The 26,721-nt window shown below is 44.4% G+C and overlaps 1 protein-coding gene across 3 annotated transcripts in view; it reads left to right on the top strand.

The window, feature by feature from the left end:
* Positions 1 to 26,721, top strand: part of cdh23 (cadherin-related 23) — a gene marked incomplete at its 5' end in the record, with an annotated part of 222,311 nt that overhangs the window by 55,176 nt on the left and 140,414 nt on the right. For all 3 annotated transcript variants that reach the window (XM_083696325.1, XM_083696324.1, XM_083696323.1), the window contains 2 exons: positions 22,350 to 22,544; positions 22,816 to 22,944. In XM_083696325.1, the coding sequence (XP_083552451.1) occupies positions 22,350 to 22,544; positions 22,816 to 22,944 (324 nt within the window). The remainder of the gene's footprint in view (positions 1 to 22,349; positions 22,545 to 22,815; positions 22,945 to 26,721) is intronic.

The following is a 26,721-nucleotide window of genomic DNA, read 5'->3' as shown; positions in this document are numbered from 1 at the left end:
CAATTCTTCACATGTCAAGACATACAAAGGAATCGAGAGGACGTTTCTCACTCTCCCACGGTGAGACAGATAAAGTGCCCAGGCACAACAGATAACACATACTAAAAGTAAAACATTCAATAAAAATAATTTAAACAGTGCAAAAAGAGCAGTCAGTAAAGACAGTAATTAGCAGCCAAATATTGTGTATTCTGTATAAAAAAATAATAGTGCAATAGTGCATTGTAGCAATGGAATAGTGGATTGTCCAGAGTCCGTAGTGTTTTTTTTTTGGGGGGGGGGGGGGGCTGAAGGGTTGGGAGGGGGGGGGGTGGTTGGGAGGGGGGGTGGTGGTTTCAGCTTCCTGACAGCTTGGAGGATGTGGCTGGGGGAAGTGAGGGGAGAGAATTTAGCTTCCTGACAGCTTGGGGTATGAAGCTTTTCGTGAGTCTGGTGGTGTGGGCACGGAGGCTCCTATACCTTCTTCCAGAAGGCAGGAGGCTGAACAGACTGTGTGCGGGGTGGCTTGCGTCGCTCACAATCGAGGTAGCTTTGCGGGTGAGGCGGGTGGAGTAAGTGTCTTGCAGGGAAGGGAGTGGGGCACCAATGATCTTAGCAGCTGTGTTCACAATGCGTTGCAGTGCTTTCCTACTGTGTTCGGTGCAGCTACCGCCCCACACAGTGATGCAGCTGGACAGGATGCTTTCAATGGTGCCTCGGTAGAATGTTGTCAGGATCGGTGTGGGAGCTTTCGCTCGCTTCAGCTTGCGGAGGAAGTAGAGGCGCCGCTGGGCTGTCTTCGCCAGTGATGCGGTGTTGGTGGTCCAGGAGAGGTCCTCACTGATGTGCACCCCCAGGAATTTGGTGCTGCTCACTCTCTCCACAGCAGCACCATCGATGGTCAGTGGTGGGTGTTCGGTGTGCCCTCTCCGGAAGTCGACCACAATCTCCTTCGTTTTGCTGACATTCAGCAGGAGGTTGTTGTCTCTGCACCACGTGGTCAGAAGGTTGACCTCCTTTCTATAGTGGGTCTCGTCGTTCTTGGAGATGAGACCCACCAGAGTTGTGTCGTCCGCAAACTTCACCATGTGATTGGTGCTGTGGGTTGATGTGCAGTCGTGAGTCAGCAGGGTGAAGAGCAGGGGACTGAGCACACAGCCTTGGGGGGCCCCTGTGCTGAGTGTGATGCTGCTCGAGGTGTTGTTGCCGACTCGTACTGCTTGTGGTCTCTCGCTGAGGAAGTCCAGCAGCCAGTTGCAGAGGGAGGTGTTGAGCCCCAGCTGGTCCAGTTTACAGATCAGTTGTTGCGGGATTATGGTGTTAAATGCTGAGCTAAAGTCTATGAAAAGCATTCTCACATATGAGTCTGCTTTTTCCAGGTGGGTGAGGGCTGGGTGGAGAGCAGAGCAGATTGCGTCCTCTGTGGAACGTTTTGCTCGGTATGCAAACTGAAAGGGGTCCAGGGTGGGGGGGAGGATGGACTTAATGTGAGACATGACTAGCCGTTCAAAGCACTTCATGATGATGGGGGTCAGTGCTACAGGGCGATAGTCATTGAAGCAGGATGGAGCGGATTTCTTTGGCACAGGTATGATGATGGAGGTCTTGAAATGTGATGGGACAGCAGCTTGACGCAAAGAAGTGTTAAAGATGTCCGTGAAGACATCCTTAAGCTCCTCTGCGCAGTCCCTCAGCACACGGCCTGGGATGTTGTCTGGGCCTGTTGCTTTGCGGGGGTTGATGGTAGAGAGTGTCCTCTTCACACTGGCAGCAGACAGGCACAGGACCTGATCGTGGGGGGGGGGTGGAGTTTTCTGTGGGCTTGTAGTGTTTGTTGCTTCAAACCGTGCAAAGAAGCTGTTGAGGTTGTTGAGCAGAGAGATGTTGACACTTTATTAGTAACACCTGTACACCTTCTCATGGTGGAGATGGTGTAATGGTGTGGGGAATGTTTTCTTGGCACACTTTGGGCCCATTAATACCAATCAATCATTGCTTGAATGCCACAGCCTATTTGAGTATTGTTGCTGACCATGTGCATCCCTTCATGGCCACAATTTACCCATCTTCTAATGGCTACGTCCAGCATGATAATGCACCATGTCACAAAGCAAGTTGTCTCAAACTGGTTTCATGAACAAGACAATGAGTTCAGTGTTCTTCCCAGTCACCGGATCTGATATTCCATATTCAAAGCATTCACATTTTTAAATGGTCACATCATTAAAAAAAACATGTGCAGTGCAGTGTGTGAGTGTGGGGATATCCCTGGGGATAAAACCAATCACCCCAGGGAGTCTTGGTGCCTCCCTCAACCTCTTCTGTCTTTCTCCCTGACTCCCTCCCACTGTGAGCTAGTCTCTGTGTCATTGACGCACGCCACCATCAAATGCCACCACTAATGACTTTTCTGAGCTCTCCCATTGTGTGCCAAGTCCTGCTGCTCACCAGACCACATCACACACACTCTGTCTTTCTTTTTACTTTCTTTTCTCCCCTCTTTCTCTTTTTCCACATCCCTCTTTCTCCCTTTAATCACACTTAGAGTAGGCTACCACGAAACACACACATGCTGTTTGTTTTTTTAGTAGCTCTCATCTCATTTTACTTATGCATTGCTTAGTTTGTTCATCAATTATTTATGTATCTGGTAGTAGATATGCAATGCAATAGAAATTCCACATAGATTTGGGCATAAACTGATGGAGAGTAGATAGTATAGGCATGCCAAGTCTGGCCCTGTAATGCAGCATACAGGTGGATTGAATATAGTGGCAAACATGCAGACAGACAAGCAGACAGCCAATGATAGATAGCAAACTTTGAGCTTATCTGTTCACTTTCCCCCCATTCTGTTAGACAGGCGGGTAAATCCCTCCTCAGCCTCTATTTTCTATCAGCCATATCTCAGTGTCCCTCTGTCACCGCTCTGATGAGGTAGGCTACTGCTGTACTGTACACGGGTTCTCTGCTAGCTGCAGATGGGGACACCCATGGGTGGGTCAAGAGCAGACCTCAAATGGTCATCGTATACAGCACCCACATTTGGCGATCAGCTAGTTATGGCTTTGTTATGCCTACCATTAAAAATGCCAAATTGCCTTTGCTAATTTTCGTATGTCTGCTTACCGTGCCAATGGCTACACATCCCCTGAATATTGTAACAGTTAGTTCAGCCGTTTTTATTTACTAGGTACCTTACCTACAGCAATTTCTACGCAACCAATTAAGATGCGGCTTTCGGGTCCCATCAAGTAATGTCCCAGAGCATTGCATCAAGACCGAGTTAAGTTCGTAGGTAATACTGTTTTTATTAAATGTATAAAATATTACATTCACGTGCTCATAGAAGATGCATGGTGAAGACCAAAATGCAAACTTTTGATGAATGCTAGTCTAACGTGAACATTCTAACGATGCTGCAGATACAGCATAAACAAACAAGGCTGATACTGATGGCTGCTGTGACAGCTGTTGAATGTGCTGCCCTGCCACTAATAGTAATTTAAAAATGGGAATGGATGGATCAGAGTTTGACTACGATATTCGCTGAGGTCAAATCAATAAACACCTATTTTCACCTGGGCTCTATTTCCGACCACTTTCGGCGGTGACGTACTTCCTTCTCCGATGCCCGCGAAGATTTGAAGACACCCCCCCCCCCCCAAAAAAAAAAAAAAAAGTAAGTATCTTATATTTAAATATATTAATGAGTCTAAATGCCAAATGTTAGGACCATACTTGCATGTTTATGGTTCTAAATATGGCCTCAACTCTTAATTTACATTTTGGTGTGGTCGTGACCGCTGAATTCCTTAATCACTTTAGGGCTAGCAAAATTAGCTTTATCCAGTTTCACCAACTGCCATCCTGTCGAATGATAGATGAATGTATACGGAAACTAAAAAGAGCCAAAAATTACCTCAATACATTGACATTAGTCCGTTTAACATTCTGGTAATTGGGAGTGCGTTGAGAAAAGTGTTTCTTGATGGATGCAACCATACAGGCACTCTTGAAGACCACAATCTTATTGTAAATGCATACACAAGTGAAGCTGATGCCATAACTATGACTTTGATCTTTATATACAAATAATATTTAGGAATAAACAGTATTTGGTGATGGTCTGAAAATGGTTATAGAACATGTTTATGAACTTTATATTGCAAATGTTTGCAAAATTGACAGAAGTGTTCATGAATGAAGTTGAGGCCTTATCAAGAATGAATGTCATTTCTTTTAAGAATGAAAAGATTCAAATGCAGAGTTTACCACATGTATTTTATTATTCAACATTGAATAATAGTATTATGTAATGCAATACTACATTTAGTATAATTAATTAGTACTGACCTGTAATACTATTACTTAAAATATTCTTAGAAAAATGAGGACATACAAGACATGGAGGGAGGAGGACATGGTCAGCGTTTGGCAGCCTGCAGGAAGTGTGAGGCAGACAGTGAAGACCTTTGGTGTGCCCAGATCGACGCTCATGGATAGAGTCAAAGACCGGGTGACCCATGGCTGCCTTAGTGGACCAGGGCGCATACTTACAAATGCAGAAGCGACGTCCCTAGTCCACTACTGCCTTTATAATGCTGACCCAGGTCCTGGCCTTTGGCACTGCCATCAGGAAAAGTCGGGACCCTCAACAGTAAGTCCCTCTCCCGCACCTGGTGGTGGAACTTCCGTAAGCGTCATAGGGGGGAGCTCACTAAGAGGAAGCCGGACCACCTGGAGAGGACCAGAGCCGTGCGTGCCCATGAAGGTCCAGTGAGGGACTACTTCGCCCTTCTAAAGGAGACACTGGACAAGCATGGGTTGAGGGAGAAGCCCCAGATTTACAACTGCGACGAGACAGGTTTTTGCATGGATAAGAGCAGGAGCAAGGTGCTGGTGGCAAAGGGGTGCAGACATCCCTACCTTCAGGCACCCACCACCAGGGACCACTTCACGGTGCCTGAACGTGGCTCGGGAGGACGTTCCTCCAATGGTGATATACGCCAAAGGCTCACTAGGGGGGCCCTATACCACCGGAGCACCAGAGAACACCCTCTTCTCCAAGAGCCCCTCGGGATATGTCGACTCTGAACTTTTCCGGCGGTGGTTCCAGGACCACATTCTGAGGTACCCTGCTCCTCATTTTTGATGGTCATAAATCCCACCTCGACCCGGAGGTGATCGACACGACATTTATGCTCGATAAACCAGAAAATGTGCTTTGCTATCCATGGTAGCGTGTAACTGGAGATCATAATAGCCATATCGGTCCCCTCCCACCTAGCAATCAAAAAAGGAGGTGTTTTATAATGGCTAGCTTACGTTGTCGTTCCATCCCGACTTTGATGCTCCTCTGCGACAATCATGTAAATAATCTATACAATGTTAATGGCATAATACGTCCTCCAAATGTCCAATGGCAATGCCGGTGATGTAGTAGCTAGGTTCATCAGGTAGTTAACTGAAGCTTGCCTGCAAACGTGCGCACTAGTAATCATACAAGGGTAGCTGCTAGCTAACTAGCGAACTCAATGCATAAGAGAATACCCAAGAATGGGTGTAAAAAGTTTCTCAAATTATTCGGTTTAATACAGCACGAACAAGAGGCTGGTAGAACAGGCTAATACTCTTGCCATAGCCTATGCCAAATAAACCCCACTTAAAACTTTCAAATGAGAGAACAACATTGCAAAACAACAGGTCAGCCTTGTCCCATCCTTGTTCCCATCATAGTTGTACTCTTTACATATAGAGATAGGTCCAGCCCCTCTTACAGGTGGGGTTAGGGTTACAGGTGACATGTCAGAGGGTCTTCACATCATTCATCACCACCACCCATAACTCACCTATGCACTAACAAGGTTTTCCAGCACACAGTTTTGATACTATTATAGTGCTGTATGTTGGTCTATTGAGTCCTAAGCAACCTGCCCATGTTGTTTGAAGTACAATAAACCAACATAGAGCACTATAGCAGGTACCAAAGCTGTGTGCTGGAAAACCTTGTTAGTGCATAGGTGAAGTTATGGGTGATGGTGCTCATTTTGAATTTCCTATCTTTTGCGTTTTTTACAAGCCAAAACTTCATATGCTGTAGGTGAGGTGAGGGTAGTACATGGATGTTGGAATGGTGTTGAAATGGTGTTGGATGTGATAATACTGGTGGGTTGGCCAGGTGAGGTGAGGGGAGTACATGGATGTTGGAATGGTGTTGAAATGGTGTTGGATGTGATAATACTGGTGGGTTGGCCAGGTGAGGTGAGGGGAGTACATGGATGTTGGAATGGTGTTGAAATGGTGTTGGATGTGATAATACTGGTGGGTTGGCCAGGTGAGGTGAGGGGAGTGTGGTTGTGGACACACACTCTCCTCTCTCAGATTGGTTTGGCAAAGGGTGTTTGAGAGCTCCTATTGTGCCTGTGAATGAGCTGTTTAGAGCTTGATGTAGGATTTGGCAGCACAACAGAGGGCTGTGTTATTATTTGATGTGCTCTGTGCCACAGGAAGGTAGGGAACAGATGAATCTGCTCTGGTCCTTTTTTCTTTCTCTTTGTACAGTTATGAAAACATTACTTCTAGCCTTAATCTTTCACACATTTACGTTGTGTTCCAACAGAGGTTATTGTACCCTAAAATCATCACTGTTGTATTAGAGACATATTTTCCATATGTTCTAAACAATGCTGTAATGTCATTGCAAACCCAATGTCACTCAACACTTTCAAGAAACAGGCAGTGTGTATTGTATTCATCAAAACTGAATCAATCAAAGAACCCACTTCCTCAACCATCAACCATCCCTTTACATACAAACAAACATACCCATTTGGATTTACCCAAAAATAATTACAGTATGGTCTTCTCCTGTCTCAGATGTACTGAAATTGAACCAGTCGTTAATGAGCAGTGACTGTGACAGGCAAGGCTGTAAAGAGGATCCTGGGTGACACTAAGACCCTGAGCCATGGATAGAGGGAAGGAGGGATAGAGAAGAGAGAGAGAGTAGAGGGGGATGGTTAAATGGAAAAGGAGTCAATATGTGATTCACCTACAGAACAGTAAGCTATATGAGTTTTGGCCCAATTTTCCTTTACATTTGTATTGACATATTGAGGGTCTCTCTGCATCTACATCTCTGTCAGTATTGATTTAAGCACTTGATATGATCCAGTCTATAATGTAGGTTTGCTGCCTATTTCCTCGTATACATACTGTATGGTCTGCTTATTTACATGGCTGGGTGTGCTTGGCCATCTGCTTCTCAGATACACAGACATATGGCATAGGCTCCAAAAACAATTTTCTAACTGACTTCATGGGATGTAAAGTATTAACTTGATAAAAAGTACACTTTTACTTGTGTACATGTCTCAGTGTTTTTGGTGTCTGTGACAGTTTTTGCGTTTGTTTCAGTCCTAAGTGTGGCTTTCAGACCAAGTGGATATTTAAGTGAGATGTCAAAGATGTACGTAGCTGTGCTGTAGAATAGTTTACTGCTCATCGTTTCCAGTCCATAGGTTTGTCCAAACAGCGTCTCTGCATCACGTATGCTGCCAGTCGTGATGGTAAATCACCCTCTCCCTCTTCCTCTCTTCCTCTCTTTATCTTTCTGTTGTTTACTTTATCCCGCTGAGCATGAAGAGCACCTTGATTTGCGTGCAGCATAGTGCAGCGTAGTCTGGATGGAAACTCCTCTGTCAGAGACGTAGACTTGTCTGAGTGACCATCCATGAATGCAGGCAGGGAGAGGGAGGGAGAGAGAGAGAGAAGAAAGATTGAAAGGAGAGATGGCTTGCACTCCCAAAAGCCATTAAAGTTTGATTCACCTCACTCCTCACTCTTTGAATAAATCAACCTGCCATTCCCCTCTCCCTTTCTTTCAAGTCCATGGCTTCCCCCTTTCTTTCTCTCTCTCTCTCTCTCTCTTTCCTTTATTTCTCTCTAAATTCTGAATTCTGACAAGATTTTGCTAACATGCAAGCCATTGAGCGATTTGTCAATCTCAGATGTAAGTTTCTTTGTGTGTGCGTGTGTGTAATGTAGGTAGTCTTAGACCTTGGCAGTAGATAGTAATAATAGTCCACCAAACATTGTCATATACAGTGGGGGAAATAATTATTTGATCCCCTGCTGATTTTGTTAGTTTGCCCGATTACAAAAAAATTAGCGGTCTATAATTTTTATGGTACTTTTATTTTAACAAATAGACACAGAATATCAACAAAAAAAGTCCAGAAAAACATATTATATAAAGTTATAAATTAATTTGCATTTGATCGAAGGAAATAAGTATTTGATCCCCAAGCAAAACATGACTTAGTACTTGGTGGAGAAACCCTTGCTGGCAAGCACAGAAGTCAGACGTTTCTTATAGTTGGTCACCAGGTTTGCACACATCTCAGGAGGGATTTTGGTCCACTCCTCTTTACAGATCCTCTCCAAATCCTGAAGGTTTCAAGGCTTTTGCTTGGCAACTCGAAGCTTCAGCTCCCTCCACAAATTTTCGATAGGATTAAGGTCTGGAGACTAGCTAGGCCACTCCATGACCTTAGTGTGCTTCTTCTTGAGCCACTCCTTTGTTGCCTTGGCTGTATGTTTTGGGTCATTGTCATGCTGGAAGACCCATCCACGACCCATCCTCAGTGCTCTGGCTGAGGGAAGGAGGTTCTCGTCCAAGATCTTATGGTACATGGCCCCGTCCATTGGCCCCTCAATGCAGTGAAGTCGTCCTGTACCCTTAGCAGAGAAACAACCCCAAAGCATAATGTTTCCACCTCCGTGCTTGACGGTGGGGATGGTGTTCTTGGGATTGTAGCATTCAGCATTTCTCTCCCTCCAAACACAAAGAGTCGAATTTATGCCAAAGAGTTCAATTTTGGTCTCATCTGACCACATCACCTTCTCCCAAGCCTTCTCTGAATCATTTAGGTGTTCATTGGCAAACTTCAGATGGGCCTGTACATGTGCCTTCTTGAGCAGGGGGACCTTGCGGGCACTGCAGGATTTCAATCCGTTACGGTGTAGTGTGTTACCAATGGTTTTCTTGGTGACTGTGGTCCCAGCTGCCTTGAGATCATTACCAAGCTCCTCCCGTGTAGTTCTGGGCTGATCCCTCACCCTTCTCATGATCATCCTTACCCCACGAGGCAAGATCTTGCATGGAGCTCCAGGCCGAGGGCGATTGATGGTTATTTTGTATTTCTTCCATTTTCTAATAATTGCATCAACAGTTGTCTCCTTCTCACCAAGCTTCTTGCTGATGGTCTTGTAGCCCATTCCAGCCTTGTGCATGTCTACAACTCTTACCCTGATGTCCTTTGAATGTTCTTTGGTCTTGCCCATGGTGGTGGAGAGGTTGAAATGGAAGAGATTGATTCTATTGACAGGTGTCTTTTATACCCATAACAAGCAGAGATTAGTAGTACTTTCTTAAAGTGACAGGAGTAATCTGTGTGCCTCATGGGCATATAACTGGTCTGTATGAGCCAGAATTCTTGCTGGTTTGTAGGGGATCAAATACTTATTTCCTTCAATCAAATGCAAATGAATTTATAACTTTATATAATGTGTTTTTTCTGGACTTCTTTGTTGATATTCTGTCTCTATTTGTTAAAATAAAAGTACCATAAACATTATAGACCGCTCATTTCTTTGTAATCGGGCAAACTAACAAAATCAGCAGGGGATCAAATAATTATTTCCCCCACTGTATATCGTAGTAGCTAACATAGACCATAGTAGAATGTCCTAATATGATGTATACATGTACAGTAACTCAGTCCCAAACACTGTAGACACCATGGAAGAAACTGTATGTCAACCTGGCCCGGGGTAATGGGGTACTGTCTCTACTGTAGGCTTTGTGGGTAGCTAGTCTGCATTGTGTTGTGTTGTTGTTTTACTGGCTGTGTTGGTTCTCTCGCTGCATAGCCACACACAAGGACTCCAGTGATGATGATGGTCAAAGGGGTTGCTATTTATTGTTCTCCAGTAAGCACTTTGACTTCTGGTAGATACAAGCGTGAACTCAATAATATATTCAAACATTTAATTATCTCATAACAGTATTATATACATCATATGTAATCGTGCAGCCTAGTACAGTAGATGGTACAGTAAACACAATAGCTGGTGCAGTAAGTAAAGTAGGATGCTAGCTCCACAAAGCTTTCAAACTAGCAACTTAACCTCAATCCTTATCATAGTCTGTGATCAATATAAACATTCCAAACATACAATGATCCAGTACATGTCAACTCAAAATGCAACCAAATAGAATACATATTAGGAATCCTCTCAGAAAGCTGTAAAATGCTTATGGTGCTTATTCACAGTCGGCACACACCTGGGGGATACAAGCCCAGACTAACTTGACCCCTTGTGTGTGCGTGTGTGTGTGTGTGTGTGTGTGTGTGTGTGTGTGTGTGTGTGTGTGTGTGTGTGTGTGTGTGTGTGTGTGTGTGTGTGTGTGTGTGTGTGTGTGTGTGTGTTTTCTTCCCAGGACATGGAAATGTTATGTTTTTGTCTCTGTGCTTCTATGTTCTAGTTGTGTGAATGTGTGAATGGAACAACACTTCTCCTAGTTGTCAGTCAAGGTAGGATGCTGTGACTCCCAGTTGTGTGGCCTCCTGTCCACACTTTTTTTTACGATTTAATGATTTGAATGATTCGAATGTAAAAAAAAAAAAAAGAAGAAAAAATGCCTTGTGTTTTATCCATTCTAACAATATCTGCAAACCCAGCTTCACCAGGCTGCCATTTGGCATTATGCTAATTCTCTTTTTCCCAGTCCTCTCTTTTTCTCTGTCTTTCTCTCCTACACTCCGTCCTTACCTCTCCCATTTGCCTTAATAAAGTTCTAGAGCTTTTCCAATTTGCAGAAGTTTGTTTTGGCTGTCACACCACAACAGGGGGAAAGGAGGCAAGTCATTGGGTGGTGGAACCCCATTACTTCTGAATATGCTTAGAATACCCCTCTAATTCCTTACAAATGCCCTGGTTGTGAGTTCTTAATGAATTTATTAATTCATTGCATTTATATAGCATCTTTCTAGACACCCAAAACTCATCACCACCAATGTGTAGCACCCACTTGGATGATGCCACAGCAGCCATTTTGCACAAGAAAGCTCATCACATATCAGATGTTAGTGGAGGGGTGAGAAGAGAAACATGCCAATTAGGAATCAGGGATGATTAGGTGGCCATGAAGGAATGGAGGCTGGACTGGATATAAAGTTCCCAGGACATGGCTCTATCACGCCTACTCTTGCAATAATAGTCATGGGATCATTAATGACCACAGACAGTCGGACCTAGTTTTAACGTCTCATCCAAGGACGGCATTCTCTACAAGGCAGTTCCCCATTCACTTCCCTGTGGCTTTGGGGTTCCCTAGACCAGAGGGAGGAGTGCCCCCTACTGGTCACCCAAATCCATTTCCAGACTTATTCTTCTTGTAGAAATTAGGTGTTTTGATGATAGTGAATTTCTGCAGACTACAGTAATGTCCAAGCTCTCAGAATTGATGCCATTATCACCACCATCATCAGCAGAGCAATAGATATTGTGTATGTCAGCTCAATCTGGTGTCAGACTTGACAAACACTAAAAAACAGCTCAACCCAATTAAAGTGAGGAACAGATGTTTAAGCATTCAATTACAACCCATATTTGACAAATGTTTGATGCAAATGCTCAGAAGAATGTTCATTCCAATCAATCAAGTGTTTAGTGGCTGTGTCTTTTTGACATTATAACATTTGGTGTACAAACCAGAAGACCCAGTTTCTATCCACTGCATGGTCCCGTTTCCCTGTGGTTAGCATGAGTACTGTAAAGCCATCCCCACTTACACTTACAGTACATCAACCCAACAATGCAGTACTCCCATCCCCTCCTTCCTTCCTCCCATCCCACTCCCCGTCCCTTGTGTTCCTGTCATAAATCCTTTGATGTATAATTGAGTCGTGCTCTCGGCCTCCCCACTCCCTTTACTCTCTATCCCCTCTTTCCCCCAGGACCTGACTTGTAGAAAGGTGGGTTAAAGGAGAGAAGAGGAAGAGAGGAGAAAGATAAAACATTTGAGGAAGGAGTGAAGCTGAGGCATGGTTATTGGAGGGATTTAGGGAGGGAGTGTACCTGTGTCTGGATACTCTGTAACTATCTGTAACAATGTCAGTGATGATAACCTCACACTGTGCTTGTGTGAAAATCTTGGTTGTGTCAAGTGTCAGGGGATATTTTTTCCTCTTGTCCTGTTTCCTTTATTAGCACATTTCCTTTATTGGTTATTCTTGTTTATGTATACCAGTCAGTTGTGTTCCAAACATGCCATGAGAGAGGTACAATAGCGGTAAAAAAAAAAATTTGGTTAGAGAGAGATAAAGAGGCAGACCAGTAATCCTACACTGGATTCAAGTTGTACTCACCTCCTATCAGTGTCATGTGACTGATATGATTTGTCATTGTCACAACAGTATAGTTGTGGTATACATTGTGGTATACAGTTGTGGTATACATCTATGGTGTAATGTTTTGGTATAATAAGCGGACCCCAGGTGCGGTGCATATAAAGGGAGACAGACGAGTAGGTAGCGGTACCAAACAAAAGGTTCTTTACGTAAAGTAGAGTAGGCAAAACAGGATACAAACAGACTAACAAACAGTGAATACACTGTGAAGACTAAGCGGGGAGTGAAGGGAAGTGAGGGTACATAAAGCATCAGTGACAATTAAACACAGGTGCAGGTGATAAGTCCATGAATGAGGCGGCACAGTGGGCGGCCAGAGGGAGACACCTAGGGACTGCATTGGGGAGTGCGCCCCATCCGTAACACTATGGCTACTTCTCCTGTCCATCACACTAATGAGATGGAGAGAGCAGAGGGAAACACTCAAAGGCAAAGTCTAAAAAAGGGTGACTGATGTTGTTGGACACAACTAACAGTTCATTCACTTTAAAGCTGTGCTATACTGCAAATGTACTAGCACTGAATGAACAATGTATATATGACGTGCCTACCTACTGTATCTAATGTACTTCTCCTCCTGATTTCCCCTCATTTCTGTCTTTGCCCTCTCCATCTCCATTACTCTATCCCTCTCTCTTTCTGTCTACTGCAGAGCTACATGAAGTGATTGCAAACGGGCCTCTGTGGCGCAGGGGCTCTGGTACGGCTAACACGCTCACCTCTCTCTCTCTTTCGCTCTCTCTCGCTCTCTCTCTCTCTCTCCCTCCTACACTCCCTCCCTCCCTCCCTCTCTCATTCTTATCCCCAGCTGTGACAAAATCTTGTCCTTTGCTCTTGCCCATTATACCTTTACTCATATTCTTCTCAGCTACCGTTTCATCTGTCAATCTACTCGCTCCTATAAAGACCACTGTATGTACTGTACAGTATGTATATGTAAATGCCATTGATCTGAAATAGCCCAGCTGGCCTCTGTTCCCATTCATATGGAACACTGTCAGGAATCCCATGGTTATTAGGCTGAGATGTGATGCAGGCTTTTCTCTGTCTCTGCTGTGTGGTCCCTAAGGACAGGGACATGCTTAGTGAGCACACACATGCTCTTCAGAGAATTGACCTGTGACAGTCTCCAAGCACTGGAATAATGCATGGGAAATCACAGGCACTCAGGATCATAGTACAGGAGACAAGCAGCTGGAGTGTGTGTGTGTGTGTGTGTGTGTGTGTGTGTGTGTGTGTGTGTGTGTGTGTGCGTGTGTGTGTGTGTGTGTGTGTGTGTGCGTGTGTGTGCGTGTGTGTGTGTGTGTTCTCTGACATCATGCTGCTATGCTGCTGTTACAATGAGTGGAGAGTACACCTGAGACGCTGTGATTGACTGACTCCCATGGACTGATAGGGCTATATCTACCCTCTCCTTACACCATGCGCAGAGGCAACAAAGAAAGAACTAGGAACATCTACAGGACTACCAGAGAGCAACAAGAGAGATATTCAGGGTGAAGGGTGAAGGGAGAAAAGAGAGAGAGAGAGAGAGAGAGAGAGAAAGAGATTAGCATGTTAGGGTGAAAGTCAGGAGTTTGGAGAATACACCATTGAGTGAAGTGAATCCCAGTTGAAACTTCTGAAGTGGCCTTAGTGACACACTGGGGCTCGTTGCGACAGAGCTCTTTATACAGTAGCCCAGCAGTACAGAGATCTCAGCCTTTGGTACCATACTGAGGCAATCTATATACCAGTATAGCACTGTGTGTGTGTGTGTGTGTGTGTGTGTGTGTGTATGTGTGTGTGTGTGTGGGGGGGGGGGGGGGGGGGGGTAATGGCTGGGTGAACACACAACTAGAAGCCATGGCCAGATTGACTGGGACTGTAATTCAAGGACTATCTCTTCATTACGGTTCAATTTAGGTTTTAAAAAACAATTGAATTCAAATCAATTACCCCATCACCACAGCCTTCGTGAAATGCATGCAGCCAGGCACACACACACACACACACGCACACACACACACACTCTCCCACTAACTGTCCCGGATTCCCTCATAAGACCAAAGTGTCTCTCTCTCTCTCTCCCTGTCCTTCCAAGTCAGACACACAGGTCACACACACACACAAACACAAACACTCCCCTCAATCTGCCTGTTAATCAATTCTAATTCTGACTCCAATTTGCCTTTGTGTTGTTAATGCCTCAACCCCTCTATTCAACAGGTCTCTCAATCTCTCAGTTCCAAATCCCTTTATCTCTCATCCATGTTGATTTGGATGGATAATTCCTAACAATCTTGAATCTTAGCATTGGCTTGACTGTGGATTCAAATTAAAATACCTGAATATATATGAGGCTGAATCAGACTGGCCCATGGACTAAATTAAACGGATATGATAGACTTCAGTAGTACCCTATCTGGATCTGATTCTGGGGTTTACAGTGCTGCCTCAGACGAGTGCTCTCATTGTCAGAGCATTAAGGGATTTTCTACATGAGCTGCATGTGCATACACCCTGCATCAGCTAATTGAGCAATGCACAGGACCAATTTACATGATACTAATTAGGGGAAATTGGTAGATGATTCTTGTGATTCTCTCTCTCTCTCTCTGTCTCTCTCTCACACACACACACACACACTCTCCTACTAACCGTCCCTGATTCCCTCATGTCTTTATAAGACCAAAGTGCTGGACTGATTAAAGTCTCTGTTTTATAGGGAGCGGGGAAAATATGATGAAATAAATAAATAAAGCTAGAGTGTCTAGCCCCCTAGGCAATGGTCGTTTATATGATAATCAGCTCTGCTCTCATTTGCATTTAATTCTATTAAAAATGTACTTCTCCTTAAAAAACAGAAGAGGTTTAGCAGAATGGGAAAAATATATAAAAGAGAGAGAAAGGGAAAGAGGTTTCTCACCCTTGTAACTAACCAAATATACTCACCTCTGCCAAACATTTGATTACCTTTGTGGGATATATTCACAATTCATATTTAACATTTCAAGATGTTATGGTGTATGAGTGTGTCCAAGGAGGAGCGCATATAACCAGTATTTGTAAGAGTGGCTACAGTGGTTAGTAAATGTTGACCTCCATTAACATTCATTAGCCACATTCGTTCCATATGAACATATCCTATAATCACATAATCTTGAGAATATGTTAAAGATACTTATATAAGTTGCTCATTTGCTCTTGGAATATCCCAATGAGACAAACCGTTCTCCAGACGTTGGTGGTGGACTTGCTCTAATGTTGCCTGTGTGTGAGCAGGCTGAGGGCTCTGCCCTGTGATCTCTGTCTCCAACAACAATACCAGTCTCCAGCCTGTGTGGGCCTGTGTGGGTTTAAACAGCAGGGCCAAGTGGGAGGAAAAGCCATTGGGCTGGCCCGACCTTGTCCTCTCCCTGTGGGATCAGCCTGGAGCCTCGGCCTGTCTGTTCTTCTCCTCCCATTCCCCCCAGAGCACTGGACTTGATTACCTTTACACTTAGATAAACAGGAGAGGCTCTTAGGAGGCAGTCAGCCATGAGCAGGACAGGCAGGAGGTGGGGGGGCGGGGGGGGGGGGGTGATGAGAAGATAAAGATGCTATTTGTTTCTCCTCCCTGCTGATAAACACACCAGCCTCACCTCACACATAGGCCTGCTGCATGCATCTCTCACATACATACCGGAATACTGTATTCTGTGCTAACACGATATACACATAGGGAGAAAAACATAAGCACGCACACACACACACACACACACACACACACACACACACACACACATACACATACACAAACACGTCATCGCTGTCCTTGCTTTTCAAGAGTGGCTCCCCTTGCTGTCAGTCGGTGTGGAATCATTTTGCTCGGCTGAGTGCCTTTCCAGAAAATCACCCATCGCTCAGCCAGGCCAGAGAGAGTGGAAAGGGGGAGAGAAGACGGGGTGAATGTATATCTGTGGGCAATGTTGACCGTTGTTTGTGTGAGTATACTGTATACAGTGCAATGTGTGTGTGTGTGTGTGTGTGTGTGTGTGTGTGTGTGTATAGTGTATCTGTGCAGACCATTATGCATATGATTATACTTCATTGCTAGTGAGAATGGGAATTCGTATGTGTGCAGGGGTAGGAAGTCAAAGGAAACATTGGAGGGAAACAATGGGAGGGGCTGTGGTGGATGGTGTTGTATACACTAAGAAGCATGTCAATCCTGTCTGTCAACCAATGCAACCAATTCTGCTGAGATCAATTTGATCAAATACCTGTGCTACCATTCCAAACATTTCTTAGCACAGCTTAATCCATGAGAACGCCTGTAACCCCCTACTCCTCTCTAACCCGACACTTGTGAGGCGGTTTCCATTAGTGTCTTTAAAGACGGGGTGGAACCCTCTCTCACTTCATTTAACATCCTCCTTCTTTCTCTGCTCACTATCGCCATCAGCTCAGAAATACAAGGAAAGAGTAGAGGGAGAAGGAAAATACAAAAAGAAAAAGGAAAATTAAATATAAAAAGGGCAGATAATTGAAAATGTGATCCCAGGCAATTTAGCTGCAGTGTGAATGTGAATGCCCCACTTGTGCCCTTTCGCTCGTCTGCTACGTCCATTCTCTCCTATACTTTTTTCCCATGTGATTTATCTCCTGCACCCGATTGGTCGACTTCTCTAAGAGGGTTGGAGAAGTGGTGGCTGTCTGAAATACAAGTTCAAATCTGAGCTACGTACAAATAGATATCCACAGACATGCATGCATGCATGCACACACACACACACACACACACACACACACACACACACACACAAAAGGTAACTATTTGTCTTGCTACTGTACAGTAAGTCTGGCAGGGGAGTAGAATGAGAGTGAACCCAAGTGAATTACACTATAACTCAACTCTAGTCTTAACTCTAGTCTTAACTCAAAAATCTTTGACTACCCTACAGAGGATAATTTTCTTTTCTTTGTAATATTTCCCATTTATTGTGGGAGCCCTGCGGATGAAGGACATTTAGACATGATTCAATAACATGCTGAATTATTGATTAGCCCATTTCAGAGGTGAAATATGGCTTATTGGTTCAGCTAAGTGATTAACGAAGTCTTCCAGGGATACATGTTTTAGCTTCTCAGGAAAAGCAGGGAGGGTGAGAAATGTACAGCTTTACCACAACCTTAATGAAGCTCACCAGTACTTGACCTCGCTAACATACAGCAACCAGTACTATTTTACCATTGTCCAACCTGTAAACTACAGAATGTAGCCACTGCAGGCATGTGCAGAGGTTTTTCGGTGATGGGTTATATATTTCATAAGTATTTGGACATCAAAGTGAAGATAAGTGGGAAGATATTTTAAACTGTGCCACATATTTTTGTATTCATGCATACTGTAACTGTAATTATTAGAGAGGGCACAGGATCTCATCAGACTAAGCATGTGTGTAACAGTCACTCTCCTAAAACATAGTCATTTTTTTTTACAGATAGGCAGGCTTACCGTAAGACCCTAGACATTACATGAGTGTAGCTCAAATCAATAAGCCCTATGTGCAAATATTAGTAAAACTGAATGTTCACACCCCTCCTATTATTTTCCACTCATAACATCCGGCTAGGCCTGCCTATTAATCACAGTCTGTGGGTGGAAACAGATACAAAGTAAATCCTTTGGCTCCTCCTATCTCTGTGATTTAACTGATTACCCTTTAGTTAATAGGGTTCTAGTGAAACAACAGCACAAGATCCACCCAGTGCCATAACAGGAAACCTGCTTACTTTGCTTTTCCCTTCTCACAGCCAATAAAAAAATGTCTGCAATGAGAAACCTCTGAGTGGGAGGGAAGGAAGGATTGTAAGAGACTAACACAATCACAGCTCAGCTGGCTGTAAAGCTAAAAGCACAAGAGGCGTAGGTGCAATCATGGCTATATTGTGTAGTCGGACTTCTGTACATGTGCCCCGCAGAATGCACCCAGTTCTCAGGCCTCAGACCATAGCCCTACATGAGCTGGCCTTACCCAGACTCTATCCTTGCAATTACTACCCACAATAGTTGGAAGTGAAGAGGCAGAGATACCAATGGCTTTCAAATGCATTGCCTTCCTTTGTTCAAAGAGTTGCAGAGTAGCTCTGGAACTGAATACTTTTGTTGTAATTGCTTTTTGATTAGAGCAATGCGGAGGTGGAGGGCCTATAGGTGAACATGATGGGTTGCACTAGATTTGACCAACAGAAAACATTTTGTTTCGATCCACCCAACCCCCAAACTCGTTTTTAGTTTCAAACCAGCCTTACTCCTGCCTAGTACTGTCCATGGTGCTGAAACCCTTAGCTGAGACTGACAGCCACACTACAGTACCTAGGGTTCCCCAAACGAGAGAGTTGCAGTGTGACTCGTGGGATACACACTCTACTGCTCTACATCCCTATAGTCCCTATATCCTCCTCCCATCTTCCCTGGGCCAGAATTCCCTGCCACTCTATTAGTGGTGAGGGAGAGAGAGGCTGGCTTCTCCACTCCAGTTGTAAAGGCTGGCCTGTGTGACCCTAGAGCCTCTTCACTCTTCCCCACTGTTCTGCTCCATGGAGGAGGCTGGGAGGGAGACAGGGGGACTAAAACACCCATGAGACATTATACAGCAGGAGCCCAGTTAAAAGAGAAAGGGGAGTCCCATATTAGAGATTGTTAGTGACTATTAGAGAAAGCCTTGCTCTTTGGTATGCCCAGAACCTTCTTCTCTCTCTCTCTCTCTCTCTCTCTCTCTCTCTCTCTCTCTCTCTCTCTCTCTCTCTCTCTCTCTCTTTGTAAGTGGTTGTACTCAGAGGGAGATGATGGTAATCCCTGTGGTGCTCTTCAGATAAGTAAGGCTTGTGACTCTCTCCTTCATCCTCTGCTATTTTATCATGTTAAGTAATACTACCCAAAGTAAAAAAAAAGAAAAAAGAAAAGTGTAATACAGACAAGGAAGACAACCAGTCAGTTTCCACATGTAAAAGGGTAGTACGGCATATGTTTCAACTAACAGATTGTGATGGGCAGTTTAGAGATCTGTTGTCCAGCCATCATTCAGTGAGTCATGTTTATTGTGTGGCGTGTTTATGGACAAGTGATTGGACAATGTTATGGGCTAATAAAAGCAGAAGGATTCAATGCTCTGCTCTTTGAGCTTGGTCATCCCATTGACTCCTAATCGGCATCACAGCCAATCAATGTCCTGATGGAGAGGGCATAGAGCTCCAGTGGAAGATAAAACAGACCAACCAGTGAATTAAGAATGGTTCACATAGGCATGACTCTCAGGTGAACCAACAAAAGGAGACACTCACACACACACACACACACACACACACACACACACACACACACACACACTGCTCCCTATCCAGTCCTGCTAACCTAAGCACAACTGTGGCATTCCAGCTTTGAAAGTACATCAAGGGTGTCCATGTGTGAGTGTGTGCATAGGCATGTATGTATGTGTGTGTGTCTGTGTGTGTGTCTGTGTGTGTGCATGAGAGAGAGAGAGAGAGAGAGAGAGAGAGAGAGAGAGAGAGGGAGACTTTGAGACACTTTGGTTTTATGAGAGATTCAGGGACGGTTAGTGGGTGAGAGAGAGTGTGTGTGTGTGTGTGTGTGTGTGTGTGTGTGTGTGTGTGTGTGTGTGTGTGTGTGTGTGTGTGTGTGTGTGTGTGTGTGTGTGCCTGGCTGCATGCATTTCACTAAGGCTGTGGTGATGGGGTAATTGATTTGAATATAATTGTTTTTTAAAACCTACATTGAACTGTAAGAAAGAGATTACAGTCCCAGTCAATCTGGCCATGGCTTCTAGTTGTGTGTTCACCCAGCCATTACTCCCCCCACCCCCCCACCCCCCCCACACACAGTGCTATACTGGTATATAGATTGCCTCAGTATGGTACCAAAGGCTGAGATCTCTGTACTGCTGGGCTACTGTATAAGAGAGAGAGAGAGAGAGAGAGAGAGAGAGAGAGAGAGAGAGAGAGAGAGAGAGAGAGAGAGAGAGAGAGAGAGAAAGGTTATTTAGTGAGCCCCAGTGGCAGTGACTGGGCGGGTTTAGTGCAGTGTTAATGAGCCATTGTTTAGCAGGCTGCTGTGTGGAGAGAGATAGACAGACTGTCAGGCTTTAGGGAGAGAAAAGGATATCACACACACATACAGATATCATTACACTTGCACACTCCCCAAACAGTCACAGAGACACTCCAAAATATTGAACCATCACACCCTCTCATTGACATCAAAGCACTCTTATTCTATTAAAAATATTCCCAAAACAGACACACACACGCACACATGCGCACGCCCGCGCACGCACTTATAAATAAATAAATAAATGTTGATTTTGCTCAGTGCATGCATGAAAACTGATGTCAGACTGTGGACTGTGGGTTTTGATGGCTCTTGCTGAAGCAGACCTGTCCACAGTAGAATGTCCACAGTAGATTTAATATATCAGCATTTAACAGTATATCTGTCTATGTTTATTCATGTTCATACACTGTTCATGAAACATACACTGTATATCTCCTGGTTATTTATTTTTGGCAAAGATCAGAAGATGTGTTATTTGCTTTTTGAAGGTGTTAGTAATTTATGAGAGATAGATTGTTTTCCTGTTTGAAGGGTTCCTTATTAAATCACATTATTGATTGATTGATTGAGCCTGCTGACCTCACTTCTAGTGGCATCAGCTGCTCTCTTTGCATCATAGCAACAGTTTAGCCACCCACTGCTACCTCCCTCTCTCATTATACAGCAGGAGCCCAGTTAAAGGAGAAAGGGGAGCTCCTTCCATATTAGAGATTGTTCATGACTATTAGAGAAAGTCTTCCTCATAACCTTCTTCTCTCATTCAACAGCCTCCTCTCTCTCTATCATACTACTTCTCTCTCTCCCTCCATCTCCACCCTCTCCGGGTGGCAAGGACCTTAATCCAGTGAGACAGTCCTGTCTTCGGCACTGCTGATGCATGCCTGTCTGCCAGCAAGAGGACAAGAGAGAGGAAGGGAGGGAGGGAGGGAGGGAGGGAGGGGAGTAGGAGCAATACAGGTGGACTGATGGTAAGAGTGATGTCAGGGGATGTGGACAAAGGCAGGCAGTCAGCTTCTATTCCCCTTGTTTAGTTGTTGTGTTCCTTTGGTGTGATAGATCGAGGCATAGGGATGGCCCTTGCCCTAAGAGACCAGCCCTGCAGGATGGATAGGGGGTCAGAAATCAGTTGCCCAGTCTCTCACCCCTGGCTCACACATCGACTCTGACCCGATATGTGTGTAGAACCCCCCCCCCCCCCCTTCCCCCCCCTTCTCCCAGTGGGAGGTGCAGCAGACAGAATGTTGGGTCAACACTCTCCTGCCTATGTCACTTTACATTTAGCTCAGCCAAGCTATGACCTCCCTATGTGGTCACTCTCTCCCTGTGTGAGCGTGTGTGCCGTGGGAGTGGTAATGGGGAGAGGGGGAGCCACAACCCCCCCCCACACACACACCACCACCGCCTTTTCCCCAACTCTTTTGTTCAGGCATCTGTAATAGCCAATATAGTGGAATGCACGTTAGGTTTTTATCTCTGTGTCTATTGTGTGGTGGGTTTAGATGTTTGTGTCTGTGTGTACTGTTGGTTTGAAGATCAAATTCAAATTTAATTAACATGTTTTGCTGACAAACTCTTCTGCATTAACAAGGGAGTCTGCTTATCTCCCAACAATGGCTAGGTTTTCAGATTGACCAATAACAAAGCATTCAGCAACCTCCTTTAGCATTCTGCAGCTCCTCTGCCTACCTCATCTGTATATTGTGGAATATGCCTGTGCATTCTGATTCTTCTTCCCTGCATGTGTCTGCCCCTTGTTTATGCCCACCTGAGTGTGCTTGTTTCTCTGTGTGTTCCAGAACACTCCAGTGGGCACGTCTGTCTTCATGGTGAATGCCACAGACCCAGACCAGGGCACGGGGGGCAGCGTGATCTTCTCCTTCCAGCCAACCTCTCGCTTCTTTTCCATCGATGGAGCCCGTGGCACTGTCACTGTGACCAGAGCCCTGGACTATGAAACCACCTCTACCTTCCAGCTCACTGTCAATGCCACGGTCAGGACACACACACACACACACACACACACACACACACACACACACATGCACATGTGAAAAATAAATGACGGTGATGTTCAAATATTTGATTTGATTGATTGTGTTTAAAATAAATTCTTCAATCCTCATGATTTTGTGGCTGTGCTGTGCTGTGTGTGTGTGTGTGTGTGTGTGTGTGTGTGTGTGTGTGTGTGTGTGTGTGTGTGTGTGTGTGTGTGTGTGTGTGTGTGTGTGTGTGTGTGTGTGTGTGTATGTATGACCCACTCAGGACCAAGATAATAAAAGGCCTCTCTCCCGCCTGGCCAACTTGGCTATCAGTATCACTGATGTTCAGGACATGGACCCCATCTTTACCAACCTTCCCTACAGCACCAACATAGAGGAGGACGCCCCTCCGGTCAGTAACAACCTTACCCTCATCTCTCCTACTCTAAACCCTCTTTCCTCTCACTGCCCCCTTTACTCTACTTCTCTTCCTCCTCTTTCTCCTCCTTCTACATCTCTCCTTTTCATCTTACATGCCACCCTTTCATCCCTCTTCTTACTCCTCTCCTGCTCTTCTCCTTTCAAGTCTCACACCTGGTTTTGCCTCTCTGTTAGTTACTCCTGTGTGTGTGATGTAGGAAAAAAGTGAGAGGAAGGGAGAGGTGGTCAGAGGGAGACTGTGAGTTCCTCTCTCCTGAGGTGTAAACTCTGGGTCATCATGGGAGAGCTGTCCCTCTCTCGCCCCCTTCTCCAAGCCCCCACCCCATCCCTCTATCTCAGGTCCCTACAGATGTGTTACAGGAGCGCAATTAGAGCATTAGATTTACGTTCTGACTTTTCTGCTGGGAGGCCTGTGCCAAAGGTCATTCAGGCCAGGATTTATCACTGAGACCCGAAGGATCTAAGCACAAATTCACTCCGTACTGCTGGCTGTGTGTGTGTGCGTGCGTGCGTGCGTGCGTGCGTGCGTGCGTGCGTGTGCGTTTGTGTCTACAGTACAATAATTATTCACACAGTGAAGCATTTTTTCTTCTTTTGGCTCTATACTCCAAACAATTATTATGAGGTTAAAGTATAGACTATAAACTTTTATTTGAGGGTATTTATGTACATATTGGTTCCACCATTTAAAAACGACAATGCTTTTTATACGTAGTACCCCTATGGTGACAGTTGTTTCTGGTTAGTCAGGTGTGTTCTGTCACATAATTTGTGCAGGCATAAGAGAACTGTCAACGTCTAGTATTGATTCTAGGCTCTGCATTTGTCTTTGGAGTCTGTGATTGGTTTGTCAACATGAGGACCAAAGAGCTGTCACTTAAAGTCAAGAAAGCTATTATAAGGCTGAAAAAACAGAAGCATAGCCAAAACCTTAGGCTTCCCAAAATCAACAGTTTGGAACATCATTAAAATGAAAGAAAGCACTGGTGAGTTCAGCAATTGTAAACGGCCTGGTAGGTCAAGGAAGACCTCTACAGTGGAAAACTACCGAAAAACTACCGAAAAACTCTCACCATTAAAAACAATCCCAAAACAACTGTCCCACAGATCAGGAACACTATCCAGGAGGTAGGCATGAATGTGTCAGAGACTACAGTATCATCCGTAGCATACACCACCAGCTGAACTACGGAGGTTACACTGCAAGATGCAAACCACTAGTTAGCCTCAAAAAGGGTGATGAGATTACAGTTTTCTAAGAAGAACCGAAAAAACCCTACAGAGTGCTGGAAAATGGTATTGTGGACAGATAAGACTAATATTATCATGTAACCAGAGTGATTGCAAGAGGAGAGTTTAGAGAAAAAAGTAACTACCCAAGATCGAGCATACCACCTCATCTGTGATACATAGTGGTGGGAGTGTTATGGTTTGGGCACGTATGGCTGCAACTAGAACAGGCTAACTTCTCTTAGTTGATGATATAACTGATGATGGCAGCAGCAGAATTAATTCTGAAGTGTACAGAAACACTGTGTCTGCTCGAATACAAGCAAATGCCTCCAAACTCATTGGACAGCGTGTCATCATACAGCAGGATAATGACCCAAAACATACTGCTATAGCAACTAGTGAGATCAGGGCCAAAAAGTGAAAAGTTATTGACTAGCCAAGTCAATCTCCAGATTTAAATCTGATTGAACATGCATTTAATTTGCTAAAGAGGAGACTTAAAGCAAAAAGACCTGAAGATAGCTGCAGTACAGGCCTGGCAGAGCATCGCCAGAGGAGATACCCAGCGTCTGGTGGGGTCAATGGGTCGCAGACTTCAGGCAGTTATTGCATGCAAAGGATTGGCGACCAAAGACTGAACATGGGTGCTTAATTTGGACATTATATTAATATGTCCCAATACGTTTGGTGCCCTGAAATTGGGGGACTATGTATACAACGTGTTGTAATTTCTGAATGGTGAAACCAGTATGGACAAGAATACCCTCAAATAAAACCTGAGAATCTATACTTTAACCTTATAGTAATTGTTTGATTTCAAATCCAAATGATTGATTGATTGATTATAAAATAATGCTTAAAGAAAAATTCTTCACTGTCCTAATAATTACGGAGGGCACTGTATATGTATCAATTGCAATACTGATGTTTCTTGGAGTATTACTCTGTGAGTGTGTTGATGTTATGCTCCATATTAATGTCTGTTCACTCATACAGTATATGACTCACTCTTTATTCTCCAGAGGTAAATTCACACTGGTCATTTATGCTTCTACACAGAGAGGGAATTACATACAGGGGTATCGTCTCTACTTGGTTTTCTTCACTACCTCTCTCTCTATTTCTCTCTCTCTCTCTCTATCTCTCTCTCTCCCTTTCTCTAATCCTATATATCTTTCCTTGTCCTTTCCTCCTTCTGTCCCCCTCTCTTACTCCTTCCCTCTGTCCCCCTCCTCTACCATGTCCCTCTCTTCTATCCTCTATGCGCTGTAGTGAAATGTCAAGTGCTACATTTGCATGCATATTAACGGGGCGTGACGAAGGCGACGCCTGGTGTCTCCCTGACTCTTCGATTCATCAGCTGTCACAGCGAAGGTCAGAGGAAGAGAAAGGAGGGAGAGAGAGGTAAAGAGTAAGAACAAGAGAAGTTGGAGAGGGTAAGAGGGCGAAAAGAGAGAGTGAAAGAGTAGGGAAAGAGTGAATAAGGGTGGGAGAAAATTGAGGTAGAGATGGAGAGTTCACAGACTTAAAACTACTGAATGAGTGCCCTGACGCCTACCTCTTAATTACTTTGTCAGTAGTGGGTGCTATGCAATACAGTTATATTGACAGGCATCTCACCCAGTGCATTTACACAGCCACTTTGCCCTGATAGTGCTGGGCAGGATAACATAACAAGAGCACCTACAGATCCACAGAGACACAGCAAAACATGGACTGTGCTTACACACACACTCCTGGCATCACACAATATTCTAAAAGACATCTGTCATTTCCATTAGCTAGTGTTTGCCTGTGATAAGCCGGAGGCTAAAGTGACTGAGTGGGTGTCAACTGTCCTCAAGGCCGATGACATTTATACATAAACGGATATCAAACACGTAGTCCTGTCATAGGTCATTTCTCAAACGCCCCTCCTCTCTCTCCTTCACCCTATTCTCCATCCCTCTCTGTCTCTCTCTTTCTCTTTCCACCAACCAACCTGCCATCCATACACAACATTGTTGAAGGGTACAAAAAAAAGGCTTTTAAAAAGAAGAGCGCAGGGCAGTTTTTAGCTGTTGTTGTGGATTTCTGCTGTCTGAGTGACATTTAAACCCTTTTTAGGACAAACACAATTTGGCTGTCAGACCGATGAGCCGAAATGGTAGAAATAAAGAAAGTGGGAGTAGTTTCAGGGTGGTAAGTTAGAAATGTACAGACATAGCTGAAGGGATAAAGAGATGAAGAGTGGGGATATGTTTGGGATGGGATGAGGGGTGGGGGATGAGGGGTGTTCTTGCTGCAGGTTGATTGAGCATATTCCACTTGTGTGGACAGCAGGAGAATATTGCTCATATTACTTCAGCGTCACTAAATAACCTCTCTCTCTCTCTCTCTCTCTCTCTCTCTCTCTCTCTCTCTCTCTCTCTCTGCTAGTGATCGGTGTGAATCGCTCCCTCTAAAAGGCCTGTAATTGATTCTGCTGTAATTGGTCAATGACAGGAGATGCTTTGGCAGAAATGGAGCATAAATA

Source organism: Argentina silus, assembly GCF_951799395.1.
Source record: "Argentina silus genome assembly, chromosome: X".
NCBI classification, from domain to species: Eukaryota; Metazoa; Chordata; class Actinopteri; order Argentiniformes; family Argentinidae; genus Argentina; species Argentina silus.
This window is presented reverse-complemented; position numbering and strand designations above follow the sequence as displayed.